Source organism: Poecile atricapillus, chromosome 6 (assembly GCF_030490865.1).
Source record: "Poecile atricapillus isolate bPoeAtr1 chromosome 6, bPoeAtr1.hap1, whole genome shotgun sequence".
NCBI lineage: Eukaryota > Metazoa > Chordata > Aves > Passeriformes > Paridae > Poecile > Poecile atricapillus.
Genome location: NC_081254.1, coordinates 8,067,310 through 8,094,304, shown reverse-complemented (window position 1 = coordinate 8,094,304; position 26,995 = coordinate 8,067,310). Strand labels below are relative to the sequence as shown.

Below are 26,995 nucleotides of genomic sequence, written 5' to 3'. Positions count from 1 at the left end.
TCAGAACCTTCAAATCAAGCCTAAATGTCCTTTCTGGAAAATATGCTTGCATTAAATGTGCTTCGAAAACCCAGCTAGACAACCTACAACAAAGCTTCACAGCCTCAATTATTCAAGAGATGATTATTACTAGATTATCTAAATGGATTACTTTTTATTGCCAGGAGTCCTGAACACCGCAGTTCAGAATTTTGCTGTGCTATATACTGAACTGACAGGTAAATAGCCATTTCTAATGTAAGAAACCTGTGTTTTCCTTTCTGTGATTAGGTTCATCAATAGACCAGAACAGTATTTACCAGCAATTGCCAATTATACAGGATCTGCAGCTGCCTTGTATCTGGAGTGCAGCAGTTCATTTGCCTAAGTAAACTCAAGAGTCTTGGTACTTAACTGGCAACAGATTCATTAGCTCATTGTCACATTAGCAAAACCGACTCTGGAAGAAAGGTGGGCAAAGACCAGCTAAGCAAACATTAGACACAAGTTGGTCAGAGTGATCTGTGAATGCAAACACAAGCAACACCTGAACATTCAAACCTACAAGTTAGTGCAACCTATGGTTTGTTAGGATTCCCACCCAATGCACAACAGGTTAAACTGTGAGGAAGACCCATGGTGAATAAACAGATTACTATTTAGAACAGAAGATCCTGAATCAGTTTACAGTTTTGTTTTAGAGGGTTGTCTTTTACACAAAATACTAAGCTGACTTCCGTCTCAATGCTTAGCAGCTACATTAGCACCAGACAATGGCTTGCCAGCACATCTAATGCCACCACAGTAAACACATTCTGCAACACAGGTATCCAAATCCTGGGATCTTGCACCTGCACTTTCCAGAATGTAACATTCCGCATCCAATGCACTAAATGCCTAATGGAAGTGGAAGCTAAATAGCTGCAGCAGTAGTGGAGCTCATTAAAGAGACATTTACAAAGGACAGAAATATTCAGCTGCCAGAGCAAGACATCCTTCAGCAAGTAACAAACTCGGCCCTCTCTGCTTTTATCCACAAGGGAAGCCTACAAAACTTATTTGGAGAACTGAGCCTAGGGAGAAACTTCAGTGAACATCAAAAATCATAAACTCAGTAAAGTGCCATAAATCCAGTAATTTTACTCCACTCCTCATGTTCCAAACAACCAACTTTTTTTTTTCGTCTCCAGAATAAACTTATTTTAGCACTTCTTTCACTCCCTCCCCCCATCCCCTCAACCCCACTGCTTTTATTTCAAAGACTCAGATGATGAAAAGCACATCTAGTTTTTTCACTCATCACCTACAGCAAAACATTTAATAATGGTATCTCTATCTTTGAAACTTGGTTTGCCTATATAATACAGTCACACAATAAGGCCTATCTTTCCAGAGTTCCTATTTTTTCTTAACATGTTTGCTAAATCTAGATGACCTCCCTTCTCACTAGCCCTTTTAACTGACAGCCTACTATATATATACATACCATAAGCACAGGATAAGCTGCACATGCACCAAGGTTTTACCTTAAAAAGGCAGTCTCCCTCCCATCATAAGGCACAAAAACTTAACCAAATGTCTGAGCACTGAAGTAGAAATTTAGTTTAGTTACAGAACTAAGTTTTGCTCTCACAGTTCAGCACATCTACCTCTAGATGCTGCAACAGTACTTATTCATACATGCAATTCCTCTGACTGTGCTCTTTGACAAAGCCCTGTGACCCATCATAAGTACTGTTCATCACCTACTGGCTTTACCTTGTTTACTGACTGATACTTTAGATTATTTTTTATGGAATCTGTAACAACATTGATTTCCTATTTTTCTTTAAGCACAATGAGAAAAAGATAGAGAAAAAAGTCTAGAGAATGTCTATTTTAACATACTGTGGTGATACTTAAGGCTATGTTGATTTTCTGAGGCACACCAATTTTCAGGACTCCTACATCTCAGTCCGAATGCTTGAATTATTACAAGCCACACTTGTAAGTGGGACCTGAAAAGGGGGGGGGGGGGGGGGGAGGAAGAATTTAAAAATCTTTTACAACAGAGGTCCTATAGGCTTAATTAAAATAAAGAAGCCCAAAAAAAGCAAAGTAAGGAAAAAAAAAACAAAACACAAGGGATGGATGATGGATGACAAAGTCACTGGCTTAACAGCACTCAAATTTTTTGCCAAGACACAAAATTCTTTCTGTTCCTGCCTATTTTCCCTAGACACCTCCACCTCCTCCTTCCCATTAAACTAAACCAATATGTTCACAGAGTAAAGTGTTCCAATAACTTGGTCAATATAAAATATTCATAGTAGTTCCAAATTTATCAAATTAGGATAAATACTCTCAATTCAAGAAGCATAAAGTCACAGAGAACTGCAAGCACATCAGTGTTTCTTCTTCCTGTAGCATCTCCCTAAGCCTGTCCTCTTGTGGAAGAATTAAGAACTAGATCATGAGGGCATTCAATAACAGCACAGTCCAGATTTCACGTATTTTACAACTTTTACAGGTTAGAAATGTTAAAACAAGGGGGTGTCACAAACCCTACTTGACACCTAAAATTTTGTTAGGCAAAACTGAATGAATACAGATCAGAACATATGGAGCACTTCTACTTTTCTTAATGCAACCACCAACCTGATTAGCTTGGCTTGTGACCAATTTGACATCTTGACAAATCAAGTCAGCTCATCACAGAAAAAGGATCTCAGCTGTTACATGTTTAGGCAATCCAGGTTAATTTGATTATTACTCAACTCCTCTGTCACTCCCAATTATTAAAATCTCTACAATAAAGTCAAAACCAAGGGCTTAATCTATAACATAAAACACATAAAACTAGCATCACAAGTGATATATGAAAAAGTCTGCTGGCAACTCTAGTAGCCACCAACCTCTGTCATCAAGATGTCAATGATGGTGGGCCTACTAAATTATCAGAAAAAAATTCAAATAAAGTGATTCCAAAGCCTTTAGGATTGAAAAGGTAGCATTCAGCATTCAAACTTTGAGATCAGTATTCACTTAAATTTTCATTAGAAATACCTTGCTCCACTTACCACTTAGTTTCCTAGACCACAAATTATGTGCATACAGTTCAAAAGTCACAAGTTTAATCCATTTCAAAAGTTATTTCCTGAGCTGATACCACAGAAACAAAAGAAATGTATTAGAAATGAAAAATAAATTCTCTGTGCTGAGGGAAAATAGGCTAAAGTCCTTGAAACTCTTCTGAAGAAGAGAGAATGAAAGAAAAACAATACCCTTGTGTACACCAGGAAGAATGTAAACCAATATGTATTGGCCAATAGTAACTTGCTTAGCCCGCAGACCCTGTAAAACCCTATAAAAGTGTGCTAAAGATAGAAATAAACGACATTTGCCATACTTCTATGAAGACTAGGCTAGTCTGAGTGATTTATCAATATCTGCTGCCCGAACAGGGACCTCTCACAGGCTGAGGGGATTCAGTGGTGGAGCCGGTGGAGCGGATCTGGGCGTGGGAAGCCGCGGACACAGATCAGTACCAGGTAGGCGACCTGAGTGTGGTGAGACGTGGCGCGGTGAGACGCGGAAAAAGGAGTCAGGTTGCTGGGGGAGACCGACTGTGGAGGAGTAAGTGAGGGGTCGCAACCCTCCCCCCACCGTGCGCCGCCAACATGGAGGTTGAATTTGCAGTGGCAAAAAAACTGCTTCTGAGTATTACTGTTAAACGAGGTGAAGCAATCAGGGAAAAGGACCTGGAAAGGCTCGTTGTATGGGCTAAAGAACACGGGCACCTTGCAGTGCCCCCACTGCTTTTTGCAGATGAAGAATTGAAAGATATGGGGGATTTGTGGAAGAAAACGATTACAGGGAGAATCAAGGACACTGTCTCTCAGTCCAACTTGGCAGATTGTAATTAATACCTTAAAGAACAGGAAAGCGAGATATGCTGAGGCTGTGAGCCCCGTAATTCTACCTGCGTCAAAGCAGCCGTCTCTATCTCCCACTGCTGGGTGAGCATTCCTGCCTATGCCACCCTTGGAGAGAGGGAGGGAGAGTCAGAGAGAAGAAAAAAAGAAGAAAGCAGCTCTGCAGCAAACACCGAAGCAGCAAGCAGAGTCAGTTCAACAGCTGCAGGACATGATGCGTCCTGAACCATCTGCTCCACCTTTGGAGACACTTTTAACACTACAATCTTATCTAAGTTCCAACTTTACTGCCCTGGAAGAAGAGAAGCCAGACTGGTTTCCACCCGAACCAGGGGCACATGGGGGAGCACTGAGGTGTGCCCAGAGAACAAAGGCACCCCCAGGGCAGAGGCAGTGCAGAAGCTCCAAGGCGCCATGCTGGACAAATATCAGCAATTACAGAAGCAGCTGAGCAGAAACAGGAGGCTCAGACTGCTTCAAAGAGAGACAAAATGGCCACGAAATTGCTAACTATATGGTATCTAGTTTAAAATTCATCACTGTAATTAAAAGTTGACAAGCTGCAATGGTCACCGTTGTTACCACCTGGCCCTGAGAGACTTTTCGTGTAACATCACCTGCTTTTGTAAAATCGTGCCCTTTTTCCTCTATCTGTGAACAACGAGAGAAATATTGAGAGAAAGAACTGCATTTGTTAAAGTTAACTTTGTGAGGTTTTTTTCTCTCCGTTTTTCCTCTCTGCTAGAGTATGTGGGGGATGACGGAGACATTACTCAAACCTTCTAGAGATAACAGCAGCAGAGAGCAGCAGCAAAGTGGGCAGTTCACTCCCTCTCTAAGGAAAAGCACCAGGATAGTACCCAGTTTGTTATAGTCATGATTTATTTGTTTTCTAAAATGTTTTTATACACCCTTTTAGGGATAATTTTGTGTCTTAAGTAATTATGAATTTATGTAGTTGCAGTTCTTTAGAGTTTTAGTAGAGAAATTATTGCAATTCTTTGAAAGTTCAAAAAGCCCCTTTTTAAGAGGTGTTTAAGGTGAATATTAACAGAAGTAAAAGTTACCTTGCAATAATTAGTTTTAAAACTTAATGTTAAAATATTGAATAATTTACAGCTACTAAGAAAACAACCTTCCAATTAATGTTATCTACAAAAGAGATTTAAGGTTTAAAAAATAATTAGCTAGGAGAACTTTACTGTACAAGACAAAGTTAAGTTAAAGCATATATTGCCTATTTTCTTGTTTTTTCCACAATTTTAACAAGATAATTACAATGTGACTCCTTTTGTTACAAAAAACATGTATAACAGCATATATATACCAATTTAGACTTCAGATTTTAATTAAAAATTGGACTTGATGTTTCTGAAAAGTGATACAAATGCTGAATGACAACTTGCCAAACTGTGTGTTGTTGTGGTTTTTCTCTAGAAAAACTGCACTTTAAAATTCTAACCAATTTAGGCATATACTAGGCAAATTCCTGTTATGAATAAGTATTTTTAGTAACATTTGCAGTTATTGTGGGTTATTCTCAAAGCCAGATGACATAGAATTGTGATGTATTTGTTATATTTTTATAATCTTTATAGTGAATCCATGTTACTGTTATATTGTGTTTAAAAAGTATATGCCAAACTTTCAATTGCCTTTTTGTAATAATAGAGTAAGACTAAGTTATGCTTTTATTTGATATAGATTAAGTGTTAATAGAATTAAGCAAAGTTAAGTTTTATTATGTTCAAGTTTGAATGTTTTTAAGTTAAGTTTTATAATTGATATTCTTTTAATGTTAAGTTTTGTTATTTCCTTTTGTTATAATTTTTATCAGGTTTAAATATTGTTTAAATTGTTTTGTTTTACTGGAAACTGTAAAGTATAGTTATTTTTCCTAGAGAGCTGAAGATAACTACAACTGAAACAGCTGTGATAGAACACTGATGAACCTGCTTGTGGATAGAGGTGAAAGCAGTCTGTGACACCCTTAATTTCACCAGGAATTCTATTGTTTGTTGCAATCTCTGCAGTTTTTGGTTTTTATACCTTTATTATTTTTCAGTGTTTCCAGAATTCCAAGAAAATGTACCATTGCTGAGGGTCAGCTGCCATGGGAGAGGCTTCAGCACCAACTGCTGAATGGTTTAATTGGTCACTTGCCTAAGGCTTCTGATCATTTGCTTGTACAAATGCATTTCAACAGTTTGCTGTGCTGTAAGCATCTCATAGCTGCTACTATTGAGAACCTTGCTTTGAAAATTAGTTAAGAGGCATCTTTCCAGTTTAAAGCCTAAGGCCCTGGCCAAGCCTTGACTTTACCTGGACGGAATGTTTGCCAACAGATCCAGATGGTTTTTGCACCAAATCAGTATTTGAGTCACTTTTTGGCTTAGCAATTTGATGCTATTAATATGACAGCTGGATCAATTTTGAAGTGGACTTGGAGAATCATTTCCAGAGGTGGTTATCCAATCCTTCACTGATTTTTTTTTTTTTGTTTGTTTGCAAACTATGGGATGCTGGTGCAGTGTTTTAGTGGTTAATGGCAGTTCTATATTACATATGTTGTTAATAATGGTTATTATTTGATTGATTTTTAACTGCCATAGGGTTTCTATTCATTGTGTGTATGGTTTTCTGTTGATATTGATGTGTATGACAGAAGTACATCTCATTTTATTTTTTTTTTTTTAAAAAAAGGGGAAATTGATGCCCTAAAAGCATTTGATTAGTGCAATGTACCACAGCTAAGCCAAAATGATTCATTAACTTCAAGGGGAGAAGTGTCTATGTTTTGTTGACAGGTTCAAAAAGGTCGCCTGTTCATCTGACCAGACTCTCTGAAAACATGAGATCCAGTGAACAGAGAAGTCGCCACACAACCTTGGTACTCCAGACAAGATCAGAAATGGAGCTGTCAGGACACAGTTGTGTCTGAAAACTATACAGACAGTTTCCCAACAGAAATTTTATGTTGTTATTATGATGTTGTGTCTCTACCAATTTTTTTTCAGTTATCTTCTGTTTTAAGAATTAGAAGTATGTGAAGAATAACCTAAACATTGATGCCTTCTATCAGTCACTGATCAGCTGCCAGTTTACATCACAGGAGCAGCGAACGTTCTAAGACTGAATCGCATTAAATCATAGTCTGTTTGTAAGAAGAATTTTGTAGAAGATCAAGAGAGTATAGAGACTCGATCTAACTGTATATAAAAGCAAATTGTAACTGTATTTTACCCTTTAAGCAAATTGCTTTCACGCTTAGATTGCATATATACCAGAGCACGTATGTTAAAAGTAGTTAGATAATAGTTTAAGATAAAGAGTTTTAGTTTGTGTAGTAATTGTTATTTGTAGGTTATTGGTAACTTTAGTAAAGACATTAGTATAAGGTGTAAGTATTCCCCCTTCAAGAGTTAGTGTAAGCATATTTGAAAGTTCATTTAACGTTAAAACCTTAACTGTGATTCTGCAAGCATGGTGTCATTTGCATGGAACAAACTGCTTATGGTAATTTTACTGGGTATAGTTCCTACGAACTGTCTGCTGACTAACATCCAAAAGTGACAGAACATATGGGTCACTCTGGCACACTTGACAGGCCAAAAATCAATGTGTCTAAGCCTAGCCACAGCTGGAGATCCTTTTTGCACCTGTCTCATAGGGGTCCCTGAATGGGATCCTCAAACATCTAAAAGTTTAGTTAGCATAGCAATGAAATTCAATTGAATCAGTTGGCAATGTTATGAGAGTGCAATCGCACTGTTGGCTTGACGTCAAGACAACTTGAAGCCTGCTGGCAAGCAAAAATTATCCAAGTTCTTAATGTTACCATAGGGCCCCCAGAAGAATTAGATTTGTTAGGTTCCACCAACACCTCAGGTGGATGGATAATATTTGAACCCCTGACAAAAAGCCACTCCAACAAAGTAATGCAACACTGGGCTACAGTTAACCCTATCCTTGATCTCATTACTAACACTGAAAGTATAGCTTTTTATTAACGTTGCAATCTCATAAAACGATTACCAAGGCGATTACCTAGTTCAATATTCCTAATCTGTGGAGATAGAGCATGGAATGGAACTCCTGCTAGTCCACATGGAGGACCCTGTTATCTTGGGAAACTTACTTTGTTCCATCCAAACTTACATCAATTGCTGAATATAGCTGATAAAGTGAAAAACATCAAACGTTCAAAGCGAAGCCTAGATGAATGACAATGTGATGATGTTAGAGACCCAAACTTTTGGAGTCGTGGTATAGTATGGCTAGCCTCCCTTTTTACTCCAGGAGTAGCTGTGGCTAAAAGCTTGTCAACTCTAAAAAGGCTCAATTGTTGGACCAAGAAAGAATTGAACTTAACATCAACAATGTTAAGTGAACTTTCAGCTGATGTGAGTAGTGTATGCCATGCAGTATTACAAAATCGAGCTGCAATTGACTTCTTGCTCTTAGCACAAGAACATGGTTGTGAGGAGTTTGAAGGCATGTGCTGTTTGAATCTTACTGATCATTCAGTTTCCATCCACAAGCAACTACAACAGCTACAGAATGGGTTACATGCCCTGAAAGAAGACAGTGACCCCACTGAAAGTTGGTTCACCAGCTGGGGCATCACTGGATGGTTAGGGTCTCTTGTGCTAGAAAGGGGACGGATTTTACTTATGATGTTAATTGAGATAGTGGTTTTAAGTTGTATGGTATCTTGTCTTCATAGAGGTGTAGAACGAGTCGCATCCAAAGCCTGGCTTGTGCAAAAAGAGAAAGGGGGAATTGTAGTGAATATTTTATATTTTAGTAAAAGCCTGTCTGCACAAACCAGCCTTTGGTATAAGTGGTGATATTAAAGGCTAAAGTCCTTGAAACTCTTCTGAAGCAGAGAGAATGAAAGAAAAACAGTACCCTTGTGTACAGCAGGAAGAATGTAAACCAATATGTATTGGCCAATAGTAACTTGCTTAGCCCGTGGACCCTGTAAAACCCTATAAAAGTGTGCTAAAGATAGAAATATATGACGTTCACCATACTTCTATGAAGACTAGGCTGAATAGTCTGAGTGGTTTCTCAATAGAAAGAGGAGAGGGAAAGAGAAAGGGAAAGGAAAAAAGGAAAATTCCATTCCAATCTGCCATATTGGAGTTTTATCCCTGGCTATCCTTCATGTTTGACAGACAGCTGAGAAACTCCAGTAGAGCTACTTTGCTATACACCTCAAAAATGTCTCCTACTCTCCTCTGTCAAAAGATTTCCCAAAGATTAGGCTGCAGGATGCAAACAATACATCATTATAACCTCATCTCAGCTCCTTGTCATTTCGTATTTCAGAAACTCTGTAGCAGTGACAATTCTAGCTCTGCCTTTGCACAGCATCTACCACAGTAAGGTCTTGTCAAAGAGTGTCCTACAAAGTAAACAGACATACATGGATACAGAAACTGTAATCTCAGCAATTCCAAAACTGACACTTGGCCAAAGTTTTGTCATGTGATACACAGTCTATTTACCCTGGAACATCTCAATCTTATCTTCAGACAAACAAAATGACATATGCAGAAGTCCATTTTTGAAGTTAACCACCCCCAACCCACCAGGTCATCTTCAGCAAAAATATGCCACTACTAAATCAATTTACTGCCCACAGAAGCAAAGAGCCAACAGTCCTGTGTAACCATCTACCATTACCAGAAGCAACTTTTATGTCTTTTACTTTTTAATGAGAAATCTGTGCAGGCTAGCTTTGGAGCAAGCTGCAGGCCCCATGGCCTGCCAGCCCTGCCTGAGAAGCTAGCCTGGGAAATTCATGGGAGGATTCAAAACAATCCTCAAAGACAGAAAACAGCCTGCAGGTGCTGTTTGTCTGTTCCCGTGTTTTCCTTGCAGGAGAGGGTCAGAGGGGTGGTGAACCCCACTGACCAATGATGGTAATGTAGCACTTTACTAACCAATAAGAGTTTCCTTTCTGTACATTCCACGAACTAGTCTATATAACATGGCTGAAGCAATAAACTAGAGATTCTCTCCTGTTCTGACTCCCTTGAGAGTCCGTGTCGTTCTTTCTGCCGTTCCTAATTAGGACGACAAGAAATCAGTAATTTCAGTAAGTTTGATATTCACAATAAAAGTTATTTGTTAGCTAACTATATCTTATTTCCTGAGGGAAGGGAGGTTTACTGGAGTCTTCCAACTGTGAGGACAGGCCAAGATGATTATAAGAATCCTGAAGTACTCCAACCATAGAAAGATGCAATGAAGAGATATGGTCTAAGGAGAAATTAAAATATAGCTCATCATTGGGGTAGGTAGGGTACAAGAAATGCTAAACAGGACTTGGTGCTTTGGTGCTAAACAAGATTGAGTGCTTTGCACAGGATGAAAGAAGATTAAAAGCAGTGTCAATTTTCACTCATGTATTCAGAAATATCTCACTCTAATATTCTATTTTAAGACACCTTCTCCTGCCATAACTGTCCTGAGGTGACTTTACCTTTAAGATAGCTTTGGGAGCTAGGGAAGTTGAAACTGCTGGAGGCTGATGGGAGTTTTTTCTCTTGACCAATGACTGGCCATTTCTGAGAACTGGTGGCAGTTTTAACCATTGAAAAGTGAGATCAACCTGTGAACACCTACTTTAAGATAAAAGTCCAGGAATTTCTTGTTCTCTTTGGTTTCCGGCTTTTGAAGAGGTAACAGGCTCTGGCTCAGCCTCCTCCTCCCCTCCACCAGACCAGACAAGGCTGCGGAGGGGAGTCGGGGGGGAGGCGAGCAGGCCCAGGCCGGGTCAGGCCGGTTCCCCCGGCTCGGCTGCAGTTTCTGCCGCTGCTGAGTTTTACCAGAGACTGCCAAGTAAGGAGAGGCCATCGCAGACAGCTCCAGCCACTGCTCTGGCAGAGATAACAGAAGCAGCTACCAGGCCTGGGCAAGATTTTAACCCTTTCATTACCAAGACGAGACTTGCAGATTAATCCTTTTTTCCAGAGAGAGAAAGAGAGAGTAATCAACATGTAAAGAGACCCTATAAACTATCAAAGATAGTGAAGAAAGGAATTAAGCCTCAGAAGAGGTAGAGAATAAGGAGATGCTTTAATAAGCTGAAATATTTTTCTGTTAAAGCTATGGAGATGGACAATAGTGTTCTGAAAAAAAAAAAACTCCGTTAATTCATGACAGAGTATATTGGGGAGAATAGGGTATTTCAAAGTGTAGATTTAAGCAAATGGTGAAGTGGTTGTGATACTGTGAGATAGTGGAACAGAGAGGGAGAAGTAATAGTTGAAGATTTGTGGCCTTTGAGAGGCAAAGAGAACACTCCTGTTTCCAGGGGGGCTCACAAAAACAGATGAAGAGAACTTTTGCCTTTGAATAACTCATCCTTAAAAATGACATCCCTAGACTCATTTGACCCATACACACCTCAGAGTGGTGTGAAATGGGAGGAGAGAACTGATGGCAGAATTTTCGGGCAGCTGGCATCAGAGAAATAGAAAGCTATGAAGAAAAATAGTTTTTTTGTGAAAAACTCCATAGATTAGCAGAAGAAGACTTCTGTTTCTCTACAAAGACTGATGAAAAGACTCTAGCACAAATTGGGACTGCTTTAAACACCAAAGTTTTTTTGTCCCTATGTTGTCATGTGAACAAGGAAATAGTTGGGTAGTGGGGGAGAAAAGGGTTTTCTGGAGGTTTTATTCTAGTTTTCTTATTCTTACAGTTTTTGTTAATAGACTTTCTTTATTCCTTTTAAGTTTTAAGCCTGTTTTGCTCTTGTTCTAATCCATATCTCACAGCAAGAAATAAGTAAGTTTTCTAGTGATTTTTTAGTTACTGCTTTAAAACCACGACATTTATTTCGTGCGTTGGCCAGGAAACGAAATTGGCAAATCTAAACCACTACAATAACACTTTCCATTGTCAATTTTCTCATGCTGGCTACCTTGATTTGATATTTCTAAAATTAGAAGGTAAGAAAAAAACAGAGAACACAGCAAGATGCATGCGGACATTATTAAACAGCGCTCATTTCAAAGCACATCAACAATGCCTTCTAGTTGCAACGACTGTGATATTAAGTGTTCTATGAAAGTGTTTAAATATTTCTTTGCAAATTACTTTTATACATTACAACCTGTAGAAAAATTTTAATTGTATTCTTTTCCCCAGGAGTGCATTTCCCATAATGCACATACACTTTAAGTTATAGATCATGGCAAGCTCCAACCAGTATCACAGACCAACCTCCTTTCAAAGTGCTAACCTGTTTAGCATGACTGCTAAAGCAGGACTTAATTTTCTTTCAGATTGTTAGTAAAATCTTTTATTAGAGTATCTGAGTAAGTACTTTCCATTTTAAATAATGTCAGTAGTGTTGGAAAACAGATAAAAGGATTACACAGAAGCAACCAACCAATAGAGAAATAGACTTCAAAGCACAACTTAACAGCACTACCGCCCCTAGTCTATCATTACTGCTCCCCACACCACCTTTCACCAGTACAAGTGTCATAGACCACAAACCCCACCCCTTAGCTCTCCTCTCCCAATCAGCAATGCAAATAAAACACAGCAAAGGCCTACACAGTCCATTGCACAAGTAGTAGAGCAGCAATTTCCAAATTCTGTTGCAAAGTGGATATATCTATTTTCTTATTATATACCTCATTTTTATCACCATAAATGTCAATATTAGTAGGCAATATATCATTACCACACAAATTTATTACTTTCTACTATTGTTTCATATATATATATATATATATATTTAAGCATGTTTTCCAGTCAAGATTTACTTATTAACTTTCAGCTGCTGACAAATTTCAGAGGATCTAGATGTTTCTGCCCACAAATGAATTTCTTATGAGGCTTGCAAAACCAGTGATTGCAAATCCATACACTACCGATTGTGAGCTGGCTCCTTGCCCGATAGGCAGGCCTGCAGTTCCAAACCTCATGCTGCCACTGCCCAGCTGACAGGCGCAATAATGAAAGGTATGGAATACTGATGTGGGGAAATAAACACCTAGCATTAATTAAAAGTAGCTTTCAGCAAAACACATATTTAAGTTAGACATCACTGTCCTCTAAGACCTAAAGGGAAAAAACCACCAACTTCTCCACACTGAAGAAAAAGCTTAATTCTCTAGCCCCACTGGTTCAGACAATAAAATCACAGTTGAATAGTATGAAGCTGGATAAAGCTTCAGAAAGAGTTTCCACTTTACCAGACATCTGATAAATTAATCCCTTTCAAGGCTACCTGCCTGTTTGAGCTCTCATACTAATAACTAATAGAATTCAACAGCAGCTTTACTTAAAATCTGAGATTAAAAAAATCAGCTGAAAGGAAAGTCAATCAAGCAGCAGCACATATTCACAGAAAATTTGTGTGCATTAGCACAGACACACTCAGAACCGCTTTTCTGTGCGCCACAGGTAGTCAAAACCTACCACAGTATCAGGCACTATCTTCCTCCATCACAATGTGTTTTCGGGAAGCAGTTTCCAAGACCTAAGTTTCCAGAAACTTTCCTAACCCCCAGAATTATGCTGCTATGTTATTATCCATGGTACTTAGATACCAGCCTGCAGTTCTCTATCCCAGAAACCCTGCAACTCTAAGTGAGGTTTGAGCTCAGGCTCTCTGTCTTATACATGCAGTGCCAAGGAAGTATAGTACATGACTGCTATGTTACAACTGAGTCTCCCTTTGCATCCAAGAGCTGACAAATAGCAAGCAGATACAGCAAAGTCCTGGAAAGAGAAGTAAACAAAGCAATTAAGAACAGCCACAAAAAAACTCTCAATTCCACAACTGACATAAGAAATACCAAACTGACAGCTTTAGGAACAAGAACTGGCCCAAGCTGTAATTAATTACACAGCAAAACCAGTTTCATGTCTCTGCTCTGACCTTAAATAATCAATGCTTTTTGAGACTTCCTTCTTTCCTGAGCTAGGTTTGAGTAAAGCTATCAATTCAGGTACTAAACTTTAACATTTAGACTTTCCTTATTTACAAATTCCTTAATATTTCTTTGTGCTAGAGAATGGACCCAGAGCAGCCAGAAGCCCTCCAGGAACAGATGCCTTCCTTTTGTCAATTTACATCAAACTACACATGGGTATCTGCATTCAAATAATCAGAGTCCTCTCTTCTTTCCTTGCCTCCTCTGTTGACTGACCCATACCTTCTACTTCTAGTTTCTGTATGTGCTTGTCCAGTCTTTTCATAAAGTCCTTATTAAAGAAAACTCAAGAACTGATAAAAAAGTTTTCAGGGAAAAAAAAAAAAAAAAGGGAAGGAAAAAGATGTTATTTTCCATTATTTCATGCCTCCAAACACTAGCTAACTCAATCCTAAGATTTCCAAGGGCCATTCTGTATGACTTTACATTGTCCTCTTAACTAAAGACAGCTCCTAAAGTGCAGACCAAGACCAAAACCAGACTTCTGTATAAAATAAAGGAAAAACACAGACACAGAACTAACTGGTTATGTCAACTGAAGGCTTAAACACTTTCAACTACACCACTAAACATTCTTGGAACACAGATTCCAAGTACCTGGAAATGGGTAGTTACCATAATACAAAACACATCTTAGAAAAGAACCTAAGAGGGTACTGAATGGCAGTCCTTTTACCTCAGCCAGCAAACCTAAGAACCCTCTGGATATACCAACTTCCTCCATTTAAGAGGAACCAAGTGCAGAGCCCTGGTAAGTTCTGTAATTATTCTAGCAGAAAAGTGATACGTGGGAGAACTTAACACTTGTATTCTATGTATCACATTTGAAAATAAGCCATTGAGCTGCAATCAATTTTGCCATGTTATTGAAACATGAGCCATCCTCAAATGCATTGAAATGTTAAAATAAAAAAAAAAATTAAAAAAACCCATATATCAGAAAACTTCCTGTTAAAAAAACTTTGACAGGGAAAAATATGCCAAAGTATACACAGACATCTCACTTTACCTAAAAAGGCAATATTACAGAACTAAAAAAAAAAAAAGAAAACAAAAAACAAACCAAATTAAGCAGTATCAGTGAGCCATTTTTCTCAGCATCAACAGAAAGCTAAATCTTTTAATTTTAAATACAAAAATCTTTACAATCATCTACTAAAATAGTACATTCAGTTTTAAAATAAACCATCTGATGGAATTATAAAGTTAGTCACTGAATTACTTATTAAACAAGATTTTCATTTTCTATAGTCTTAGGCCTGACTCACTAAATTGAAATCTTGTTAAAAGCAATCAGTAACAAAATAAATGGATTAATTTCCACTACAAACTTTAAAGGAAAAAATACTACAAAGTAACAAAGCACTTGAAACATTTTCTATTTATAAAAAAAGTTGAACTTCCTTTAAGTTAGACAAAATGTTGACTCATTCCTTTTAAATGTTGACTCAAATCTTTTAAAAGATCACGCAGAAGACAAGTACCCTGATAATTAAAACAAACCTATCTATTTAACTGAGAAGTGACCAAGACATTCTCTAAAAATATTCACATATCACATTCTGACCTACATACAAATTTTAAAATACGACAAATACAGGAGGTTCAGGTGTATTTAGGACAGCAAACCTGAATTAGCCATTAGCAAGCCAGAAATATTTCATTATCACCTCCACATTTTTTTAACCCTTACTCACTGCTTAATTGCTAATAAATAGATTACCACCAAGGTTTGACCAACATCTCGGGATACTAAACGTAAATACATCTGCAATAGACAATTTTGTTACCAAAACTGAAAAGAAAAATCAACTGTATACTCCAGTGAAGAAATAAATTATTCTTTTTTTATTTAAAACTCATAATGTTACCTTATCTCCTGAAGGAAATAAAAAATAACTCAACAGTATTAAATTAAATCTGTTCAGAGCAACCTGCAGAAAGGGAATCTTGTGAAGATACACATCTTGGTGTAGATAGCCATTTAAGACAAGCAAACAACTGCACTCTTTGGAATAATGTAGTTGAAAGAAACTTTTATTTGGACTGGGTTGGAAGGGGATTGACAGAACAGATACGTCCCTTTCCCTTGGGTTAAGAAACAGTGAAGGACAATTGACACATTTATAAGCTCCAGGAGACAAATATGAAGTCACAGAGCAGAGCTAATAAAATCTTGAGTGCCAAGCAAAAATAATGAAAATAAAGAAAAAAATCATGAATGGCAAACAAGGGGTGACTGTGGACTTGTACTGCACAACGCAGGGACCAAAGCATATCTGAAACTGCAGAAGGGAATCCTGAATATGATGCACAGCTAAAGCCTGACCCTTCTTTGTCACAGAATTTTGAGAAGTTCACAAAGATTCAAAATTATTTCCCACTAATTTCTTTATGAGAAATCCAGGAAGGGCTACAAATCTCAATGAACTCTGCTGGATGAAGTCCCTATGAAGAGCTATAAACAAAACACGGAAGAAGTGCAGCCATAAGCCAGAATTGTAGAGGTGTCACAGCAAAGCATCACAACTGCTCTGAAGACCACAGTACCTCATTCCGTTCAGGCCTCAACTATATCAGCTTTTGTATTTTTAACTAAAATGTTGGCAGCTAGACCACTGTTAGTTTCTAACTCTTTAAATCTCACCATGGGTCTACAGCCTAAAACTCATTAACCTCCCCTCTAAAAGCTACTTGCACCATGTCTTGATTGTCCATACTTGATCCTGTCTGTGATTGTGATGGATTGGCATTTAAAGAACAAAGGGAAACACCTAAGGAAGTTAAAGCTGCTGGAGGCTGATGGGAGTTTTTCTCCTGGTCAAGAAGACCAAGGCTGAAAAACTGAAGTCTTCAAGTTATGTTGTAGGAAGAATTAAGGTGCAATTAAAAGTACAGATTAATGACAAACTCCAGGCAAAGACTTCAATACTGTTTCCTAATTTTCCTTCTCCAAGATTTTCTATATTGACTGAACAGTTTAGATCACATATTTTCTATTATTACTCCAACAAGTTTCTCTGTCTGCTTGACTTTCGCTTTTGGGCTGCTTGCTTTGTTTTTGATAGGTAGTAAATTTACATTCCATGTTTCAGGAAAGAAGAGAAGCCAAGAAAAGAAAAAAAAAATAAGGAAATCAACTGGAGGAATGTTTCAAAATTAATTGTCCTTATCAACACTCCTCCAAAACACAGCTTTTCCAGTCCCTCCTCACCAGACAGGAAAGACTGAAGAAATTTGACTTGGACCACCTGGCAATGACTCAGCAAGTGCTCCCTTTTTCACAGAGCAATCAAAATTCAGATTTTAAACCATCATTTGATTGAAGAGCCCTGTTCCATTAGCAAAAAACTAAAACCATAGTGACCCAACCCAAATAATAAGTCAGCAGTGTCTACTTGAGTTACCTGCAGTGAAACCTGGCTGCAATCATTTCAACATCTGCATCAGTTATAATGCTGTTCAGAACACCCAAAAGATCTTCGTTGATGCAGAAGTACTACAAGTAAACTTTACTGAGTCATCAGAGGTTTATGCATTTTAACACAGAGATGCTTAGGTTTCCCTCAGAGCATTTAGTTTCACATCTATTCTTCCAAAACTTGCTTTTGTAAGTAAGTCTTGCATCAGCAGACACCAAATGATCATGTCATGCGTTATTGTGAACATTTATTTCTTTATTCAGCTGAAAGAAGAAATTAGTCATACTATGTGAATAAGTAATACTCAGAGGTATTTAAGTCAGTTTTCAACTTCATTCAGGAGACATTTCTCCTGGACACAGTTGCACCTTAAGCTGCTCCTACCCTCAGACTGATCCCATATCACCTCCTCAGTCTCAGTACAACTGCGTGAAGTGCCATACGGTGAATGGATCAGGAAACTGCTCTGGGTTAAAAAAAAATTAAGCCAGCAGTGCCACCAAGAGAAATGTCTGTGGAACCACAGTCTCCAAAACTTCTAAAAATGTTGCTACTGGAGGATCAAGCTAGATGCTTTTAATGCTCATCCTACATCTTTTGTGCCCATGAAGCTCTGGACAGAGTACATGAATTAGCTCAAAGCCAGTTGCTGTATGCACATGAAAGTAAATTCTTCAGGAGCAAATCGAGTTGCTTAATTCCACTTAATTCTCAAGCGTAGCAACAGCTGTTTTAAGTAAAATAATATTTTAAAGAAAATTACAAGAAAGCAAAACACAGCAAAATCCTGGAGATTTCTCTGGATCCCCTGCTCTGATTTTGCCTTATAACATGAAAATCAGTGGTGCACAGGTATAATATCAACTAACAATAGTAATTTTCTGGAGGAATCAATATAATGATGCAATATAGCATTAATTCAGCTTAGAATTCTCCACCAGTTTCCAAGAACAAGCTGGTTACATGCAGTGTAGGTCTCAGTCCCTACCTAGCAGGGTGAGGAGGGAAACCCTCCCCTGAAGCAACATGGGATGTCAATGCTCAGAGCCCAAAAGTGGGCATTAGCAGCATGTCACAGAGGTGTCTCTTCAGAGACAAACACATGCTGCCAACTTCAGATGAACTTCTCAGATGATTACTTCTTTTCAGCATAAGCAAAAGCAGTTTACCAAGTCCAGCTGAATGGTAAAGTCAAGCCTAACCCCAGCAGAGATTCAAGATCACTGATGGAATGAAGCATCTCTATAGTTCTATCTCTATTCACTGACAGTAGTATTAGAAGAAGGCTGAGTTGATTTTTTGACCAAATTTCCCAAGTACCACTTTTAAAATTCATTCCATTTGATATTAAATAACAGTTCTGCTGTTCTCAAGCAAGTTTAGAGATCCTGGAAGGTGCACAAGAAAAATATCTTCTTATAAAAGAGTTGCTCATTCTTTACAACTTTTTATGATGGCTATACCATGCTTTGAGACAGCTCCCAAGATTCACACAAAGTTCCAGAAAAAGAAAAATCTGAGGTAACACAAATGTGGAATAATACAGTATTTATATGCAAAACATATAAAAGGCAAAAGCAATTTTTTTTTATTAAGAAAATATCTCCTACCTCTTCCTAAGAGCATCCTGGAACATTTAACTATAGGACAAACCCTTTATTTTTTCATACTTTGCTCACTGTTGCTTACTTGGCAACTAGGTAGTAAATTAATTAAATGATTCATCCCTAGCTCAGGACACCTGAACTCTTTCCAATCTTGACATTCAAACAAACTTTACTCAAAATCCATCAGTGCAGGTACATTGACTTATTGATCTACATCATAGACAGGTTTCTTTTAGTAAAAGAAGTGAAGAGGGAAGGGCAGAGTATAAAGCACTGGATCCTTGCAGTCAATTTCATAGGAACACTCCTCTGTTTGAACTTTTTGTCAAATTACTATGAAAGAGAGATACTCCTTCCTGAACTATCTCTGGAAGACAGATGGGGTGACATTCACAGACACAGCATGACAAGCTTAACCTTACTAGAAACACCAAAGGAAAGAGGAAGTTTTCTTTACTGCTTAGCCAAGAAAACACTGCCCAGCTGACATGCACCAAACTTACGGGACTCTTGTTAGCATCAGTACTGATACAGAATACCAGAAACAACTGAAAATTGTCCAAATCCCTGTCACACTGAGCTTCTCCCACTCCTTTCAAACCAGATTCAAAACATACATAAAACACATCCTACAAAATTCCTTCATTCAAAGGTGACAGTGATGTGATAAACTCTGGCATGTCTTTAGTGTCATCTGAAATAGCTGAAGTAAATAACATGACAGGATCCTCACCAACAACATGCTCTTCATCATTAATCCAGATGCTAGTACAGAAACATATTGAATTTTTAAATTCCATTAACCACCAACAAGCTGTGCACAACTAGTCTAAAGCATATTTATTTGCTTTCTACAATAATTTCACTGAAAATTTTTCTGTGTCTTCCAGTTTATGTCAAGGCTAACAAGTCAAAGCTGCAGAGCATGTACTTCTAAAATAAGGAATAAAAATAGAAATTTGGTTTTTAAACAGACCAGATCAAATGTGTTCAAAAGATTAACCCATGCACTTTCTCCTTATAATACTATCTTAGCTAAAGGAGAATAGAGAACATGCAACAGACAGCACTAAAAATCAGTATATGGCAGAAACCAAATGCAACCTACAGAAGTGCAATTCTGTGCCTCTATGACAAAGCCAGATTACATTCAGAAACTTTGAGAATGCAGAAGCATGAAAATAATTACAATTTCTAAAAAGACTAGGTAAAAGCAGCTCCACACACAATGAATGCAAATTTAACTTCATAATTTAGTGAGAAACTAATCAGTGTATGGAGCACTTGTCTAAAATATCTTTTGTTTTCTAATTATCAAAAGTTATTTAAAATTATTTTTATATTAAATGTAACACAGTAGTGGTAAGTTTTCATTACATTTTGCGAATTTCCATTTTACTTTTAAGTGGAGGCAAACTCAATTAAAACAGATACACAATCTCCTGATATTCTCTTCAAATGGTTTTACCAGACTTACTGAATTTTTAACAATTCCCTGTTTGTAAACTACCAAATATGAAATACCAAAAACTCCAATTCGCCAAAAGTATTAATATATTGTTTACACCACTATATCTTACTGATTTTATTGTAAATAAAAATCACACAACTGCTTCAAACTATCATTAGTATTTAGGCTTTTATGAAGAGTATCTGATATGGTGATTTATTGTCACAGTATATTTCCCTATGCACAATTATTAGATGTTAGTCTGCCTATCATAATGCATTAGACTACGAACTCAATTTTTATCCTGTCTTCTAAACCATGTGCTTTATGATGGAAAAATTAACGCATCAATACTTACAAATTACAGATTTCAGTATTTTAAAATTAATGAGATTTCTTTATTATGAGTTGCACATTGTACGTTTAAAAGTCTACTTCCATTTTCTCTTTCATCACCATGTCAAAGTTTTGCAACCTGTGGCCCAGTAATCAATTCTTATGGGACAGTAAAGACCAGGGAGATCATATGGCATTGACTCCACCTCTCTCCTCCTGGCCATTTCTTTATTTGCCCAGTTATCACTGTAATCAGATCAGCAGGCAAGCTTTTCCAGGCAGTTAGAAGGAAGGAAAAATAGATCTCCCAGTTTCCTCTAACAACACTTGGTGTGAAGCTGAAAAAGTATACCAAAAAATATAAAATATAAAAGTATATTAAATATACTTTCATGGAATAGGGGAGACATAGCAGGAAGAAAATATCATACAATTGAGTTCTTTCCTACACTTTCCTAACAGGACAATAATTTTAGCTATGAAAATAACCAATAATTTAGCTATAAAAATACCGTCATTAAACAAATTTAGCAGCATACAAAAACTGGCCTCTTGATTTCCCTGCTCAAAGGTGGAGAGCAGCTAGTCCAGCCTTCAAGTCCAGAGTTCCTGATTTAATGACTAGTTCTGTTTACAGCAGAACTAATGAAACTCAGTTTCCTCCAGATCTGCTCCTATAAGCCCTGTGACCACTTAACTTTAATTACATCAGTTGCCTCTAACTTTACCCATGTCTCCTTGAACTCATGCACCACATAAAACTCCCCATTTGTCCATATATTCCCATACTCACACAGAGGCTTGCTCTCACACGTTCATTAACACCCAGCTCTTTGTCACGTCTTCTTGTTCCACCACCTATCTCTGAATGGTGCTACAAAAGACAGCATATGCTGTAGCTGGTTTGAAGCTGGGTGCATGCTGGCTGGCCAGCTGGAGATCGCCTCTTCACTTCCAGGAGAACACCAAATGCCATGACCTCCTTGCCTTTATGGTTTTTTGGGGAGAGGGTTCTCAGATGTCAACTTTCACAGACTAGGGGAAGGAAGTCTTTCTCAAACCCCTCTCTGTTCTTAAACTGGTTGAAATTGACTGGGGGGTTCACACTTACTCAGGAAGAAACGACACAAAGTCAATGCAAATAGTACTTCCTTTGAAACCAAGATTAGGAGGTAACTCAGTTACAACCAGCTGCAATTCACATTGAAAATGCCCACTGCTGCCCTCCTCCTGTCCTGTGGTTCAGGGCAGATTTTCCATTTCCCACTCTTCCATCCCACTCTTGTGGGACCAGGAAAACACAAAATTGACAAAAAGTCAATTTCAACATTTTTATACTGCACTCTGTGGGCAGCAATTAAACTGTCAACAAGAATTCCACTTCACTCAAGTGACAGGGAGCAGAAGGGTCTGGAGATATTTATAGGGATGGCACACCTCAAAACAAAAGCCATGGAAGGATAAGAGCAGTAGTTACTCCAGCTAGAATAGCACACATAGAACAGGGCTAACAGAAAAATGTCCTTGTATTTTCCTGGGGGCAGGGGGAAGGATAATCACATTAGCAAATACTGACTAACAAGAAGTTAATGTTAATTATAAATGCAGAAAGAGAGTCTAACCTACAGAAACTACCTGTTGCTTAAAGAAACCTTATCATTTTTTTCCTCAATCCACTTCTTTGTGCTTTGGGGCCAGAGAATACATAACACAAACCCTAAATGCTGCACTTTAAAGACGGCAATGATGTTCCAGTAAAGTACTACTGCGGAACTCTTCAGACCTAGAAATTATTTTCAAAACCTTCCCAGGCTTCCAGCACTCATAGGTGACTAGAAGTGCATGTACATAGCATAATGCAGCTGCTGTGCAGCTATCTTGAACACCAGAAGAAATATGGCCACGTTAGCACTGCACTGCACCCAGGCTGAAGTGCAGCTGAAGCATCCATCCTGCTTCTCAGGTAGTTTGGATCTATCCAAATGGTGCTTCAATATGACACATAAGCACACCCTTAGTCATCCTGCCTCAGAAAACATCTGTAACATGACAGTTCTTCCTTAAATTATCAAGAATTGTAACTAAAGAGCATCTGAAGAGAAAAACAGGCACCAAAGTCAAGAAGAGGAGCAAGTTTTTACAATTAGCAGCATGCATCTTTCATTTAACATAACAGACACAGCCCCTGAAATGCCTTTCTTTATGTCAGCTCTGCCCCTAAAGTTTACAAATTATGGCTCTGACTTGTAAATGTTAGTAAATACCTCCTTAAACCTTACACAGGGCTTCCATAATTGTATACAGATTCTAGAGTCTACCCTGCAAGAATAACATCCAAAACAACATTCAAATAAAAATAAAGCATTCTAGACAATTTTGACATACAGTCAAAGGCTGAAAACACAAAACATTTCATAAAGAAGAGCATGAACTTGAATTATGAACTTGAATTCAAGAGCTTCTTGAATTATAGCTGGAGAATGGAAAAAAATCCAGAACAACATGCTCTAAATAAATAAATAAATAATTTTTTTTAAGATCCACCAAGAAAATTAACCCAGAATATAGAAAAAAAAGTCGCATCTCAAGTCCACTTTCTGTTTTTGAAACAAAGCTTGAAGTCTGGGATGAATGAAAACAAGAGTACTTAATTCTGTGATTCACACTTCTCAAACTAAGCAATCTACAGTCTCTAGTACCAGACAATTGTTTGCCTGATGAGTTTGTAAAAAAGACAACATTCCACCCAGATCAGTGTCGAGCTGTGAACGTCTCCCCCTTCCCAGCAGCAATATGGATTGCCCAGCGCAGTCCGGTGATTCCTTTTTTCAGCCTACGTAATGCCCATTTACACAGTCGTGATATTTTTAAATGTGCTTTCAGAAGCATTAAGTAACATAAAAACATGGAAGGAGACAACCACGGAGGTAGCACAGCACTCCTTTCACTGCGGAATTCACGAACAATATAACAACCAAATCCGAGCAGCACAATAAAACTCCATTTTACAGATTATGCATTCAGAACACCAACCCAAGGAAATCCTGGCCGTGTTTCCCCCCCTACATAGAGAGTGTGTCTGAGCACGACAGAGCATATCCTGGCTCCTTCGCTAACCTACACGCACATTCCAACACCCCTTAGGAAAACAGTGACAGCAGGCATGAAAGGAAGGGAAACAATGACATTCTTTTAATAACAACGTTCACCATCACCGCGTTGGATCCAGTCGGACAGTGCTACGCGGCAGCAGTTTCTGCATTCCTCTGGATCAGCCGCATTCTCCCCTGCTACTCCAGGGGCAGCCTGATTGTCCCTCGTCGGCCAGGCCAGGCACCGGCCTTCTCTCACCGCGGCCGCACACGCCGCGAGGAACCGCGCCTGGCACCAGCCGTGACCCTCGGCTCTACGTCATTGTGCCCGGCCGGGCACGGGGCTATGTCGCGCCGGGCCCGCCGCCCCCCGCCGCAGCCCCCGGCCCGGCCCGAGCCGCGGCTCTTACCGCCAGGTCGGGGCTGTGCGAGTCCCGCTGGGACACGGCGCGGATGACCCCAGCCCGCCAGCGCCCGCTCTCCGGCGGTTCCTCGCCGCCGAGGCACAGGAACCGCTTCCCCACCAGCTCCGGCCGAGTCTCCACCGCCATTGCCGCCGCCGCCGCGCAGGCACCGCACCAGCCGCTGAGCCTGCTGCTCTAGGGGCCGCGCATGGCGGGCGTGGGGCGGGGACGGGCGCGGGGCTCTCGGACTCACAGTGGCGGGAGGGTGGGATCCCCTCAGCCGCGCCGCCGCCGCCCGACAGAAACACTGAACGAGGGGTAGGGGCGGGCCGGGGGCGAGCGCTCCCTCCCTCACCTTCTCCCTCCCTCTCTCGCTCGCGCGCCCGCCCGCCGCGCTGCGGCCCCGACCACTCCGCCCACGCAGCCCCACTGCCATGGAGACCGACGCCGCGCGACGTCTCCCTCCGCCAGGAAGAGCGGGGCTCGCGTCCTCTGGCAAAGAGTCCGCGGCCGCTGGGCTGGCATCGGGACCCCGAGGGGGCTCGTCCCGTCGACCTCTGCCGCCCCTGCGCCTCCCGAGAGCAGCTCCGCGATGATCTGACACTGGCGGGGTACCCACTCCCTGCCTCCGCTGCCACTGCGGGAGTTCGGGCACAGCCTCTCCGGGGTGTTTCCCCTCGGTGGGAGAAGCAGCTGTCCGTTCTCAGCGGGTTCGCCCACACCCTACTTAAGGCGCACCACTCCGAGAGCTCATTAATGTATATAAATGTGTGAAAGCGGGGTACCGGTAAGATGGAACCAGGCTCTTCCCGGCTGCACCAGACAATAGGACACGAAGCAAGGTGTTGTGATGCACTGGAAGTTCCACTAGAAGAAGAGAAAGAACTTCTTCACCCTGCGAATGACACTGGAACAGATTGCCCAGAGAGGGTGCAGAGTCTCTCTCACTAGAGATACTGAAGAACTGTCTGGACAAAACCCTGTGCCATGTCGTTTAGGACAACCCTGCTGAGCAGGGAGGTTGGACCAGATTCCCCCCTGTGGTCCCTTCGAGCCTGACCCATTCCGTGATTCTCTGAGAGCCCAGGCTGGCAAGGGTATCCCAAGAGCCAGGCACCAGCATGCAGATGTCCCAGCCCTCCAGGGTTTGGGAGAGCCAGGACCAGGTCTGCCATCTGCAGCGCCTTCACTCCTAAAGTCAGTTTGTTGGGGAGTTCGACAACAGCACTACCCATCCAACCCATCCACCTTTCCCTACTGCAAAGACTACAGAAATCCCTGGGAATGTAATTTCAGTTTAGTCTCTCAGAGACTTTTAGAGACAAAACACTTCCGACCTAGAAGACACTTGAATTCTGTTGAAGGCTAGCAAACAGTGGATATCTAAGAAGTCAGCTCAGAGACTCACAGGGGCTTCAGCTGAGAGCTTGGGCTGCAACACCTGATGAAGCCATGCAACCATATTCTGTAGCAGCTGCTATTGGTTTGCTGTTCTTTCCATGGATCCCATAGTCATGCTGTGGTAATGCCATGTTTGCATTTTAAGAGTTTTTCCTTCATGTTATCTGGAGGTGTAGCTTTCCTGAACTGCCTGCCTTTACTGATATGCTTGCCCTCAAGAGAGTGGGTTAATGATCTCTCATCTAGCACTAAAAGCAAATTTGAATAGTGCATTTTTGAAAAACAGATTATGAGGCAAAAGCCATAAATCAAGAGTGCTAACTTCCCACATTCCTGTATATTTTAGTGGAACAAATAACTTCTGGTACAAGAGAAGTTAATTAACAGAAAACAAACAAACAAAAAAATCAATTCATCATTCACCATGGCAAGTTTGTTCACAGGATTAGAATAATTTACAAGACATAACAATTATACTAGAACCTGTATAGATGCCTGGCATCCCAGGCTGGAATGGATGGAGGTGTGCTCTTTAGAAGCTGCAGAAACAATCATAGTGCATTTGAACTAAATGAGATTTTCATTCAAGTTCTAAGATAATGCTACAACCAACAAAAGTGTACTGCAGTCTCGCAGAAAGAATAAAAATTATGGAAGTACAGGGCAGTTTTCCATAAAGAGTATCAGGAGAAGTTACAAAACTAGCTAAATAAATATTAACTGTATCGTGAAGGAAAAACTCTTAAAATGTAAACATGGCATTACCACAGCATGACTATATTCAGGTGGATCAGTATACAAGACCCACAGGTTGCTGAACATTTTCCACCCCCAGCAATCTATTTTCTTGGCCTCTCCACTTATCCATTTCTTCTTTGCTGCTTCCTTCTCTCCTTGTTTCTCTGTGAAATGGTAGAAATATGGCTCAAGATAGGGATAAATCAACTCAGAATCTCTGTCTTCAACAAAACAAAGTCATGGTGCTGGGTTTTGAGTTGCAATGCAAGCTGTAACCAAAGGTATGTATTCTATTACCATCTGTTAAAACCAGGTGGGGCAGTGTTCTTTATCTCTTCCACAACCCATCCTCCCTCCAGGAGGATATCTTCTGTTAATGGGCCATTCAGTCTCACTGCAGGACTGATGAAATTACATCATCCCATTGTGAAATGCTCCAGCCAGAGGGAGGAACCAAGCGTTTATACCTGTATATCATCAGATACTCAGAACACCACAGGAAGTTCTCCACTTAATTCCCAGAGGAGAGACTGGACCCATCTACACTACTGGACCTTGGAGGAGGACTGCATCCTTCTGCAAGATCATTATTTCAACAGAACCACATATGTCACTCCAGGAGGACTGCAGCCACCATTTAATCGGACTTCTACCAACACCCTGACCAACAGGATGTCAGGTTGT

General features: G+C 39.8%; 1 protein-coding gene across 2 annotated transcripts in view; it reads right to left on the bottom strand.

Moving 5' to 3' along the window:
- Nucleotides 1-24,627, bottom strand: part of JMJD1C (jumonji domain containing 1C) — a 175,351-nt gene extending 150,724 nt beyond the window's left edge. Inside the window, exon 1 of one of the 2 annotated variants that reach the window (XM_058842033.1) lies at nt 24,179-24,627. In XM_058842033.1, the coding sequence (XP_058698016.1) occupies nt 24,179-24,319 (141 nt within the window). In that variant the 5' untranslated portion in view covers nt 24,320-24,627. The remainder of the gene's footprint in view (nt 1-24,178) is intronic. The other variant, XM_058842034.1, reaches the window with a different exon arrangement.
- Between the last annotated feature and the right edge of the window lie 2,368 nt (nt 24,628-26,995).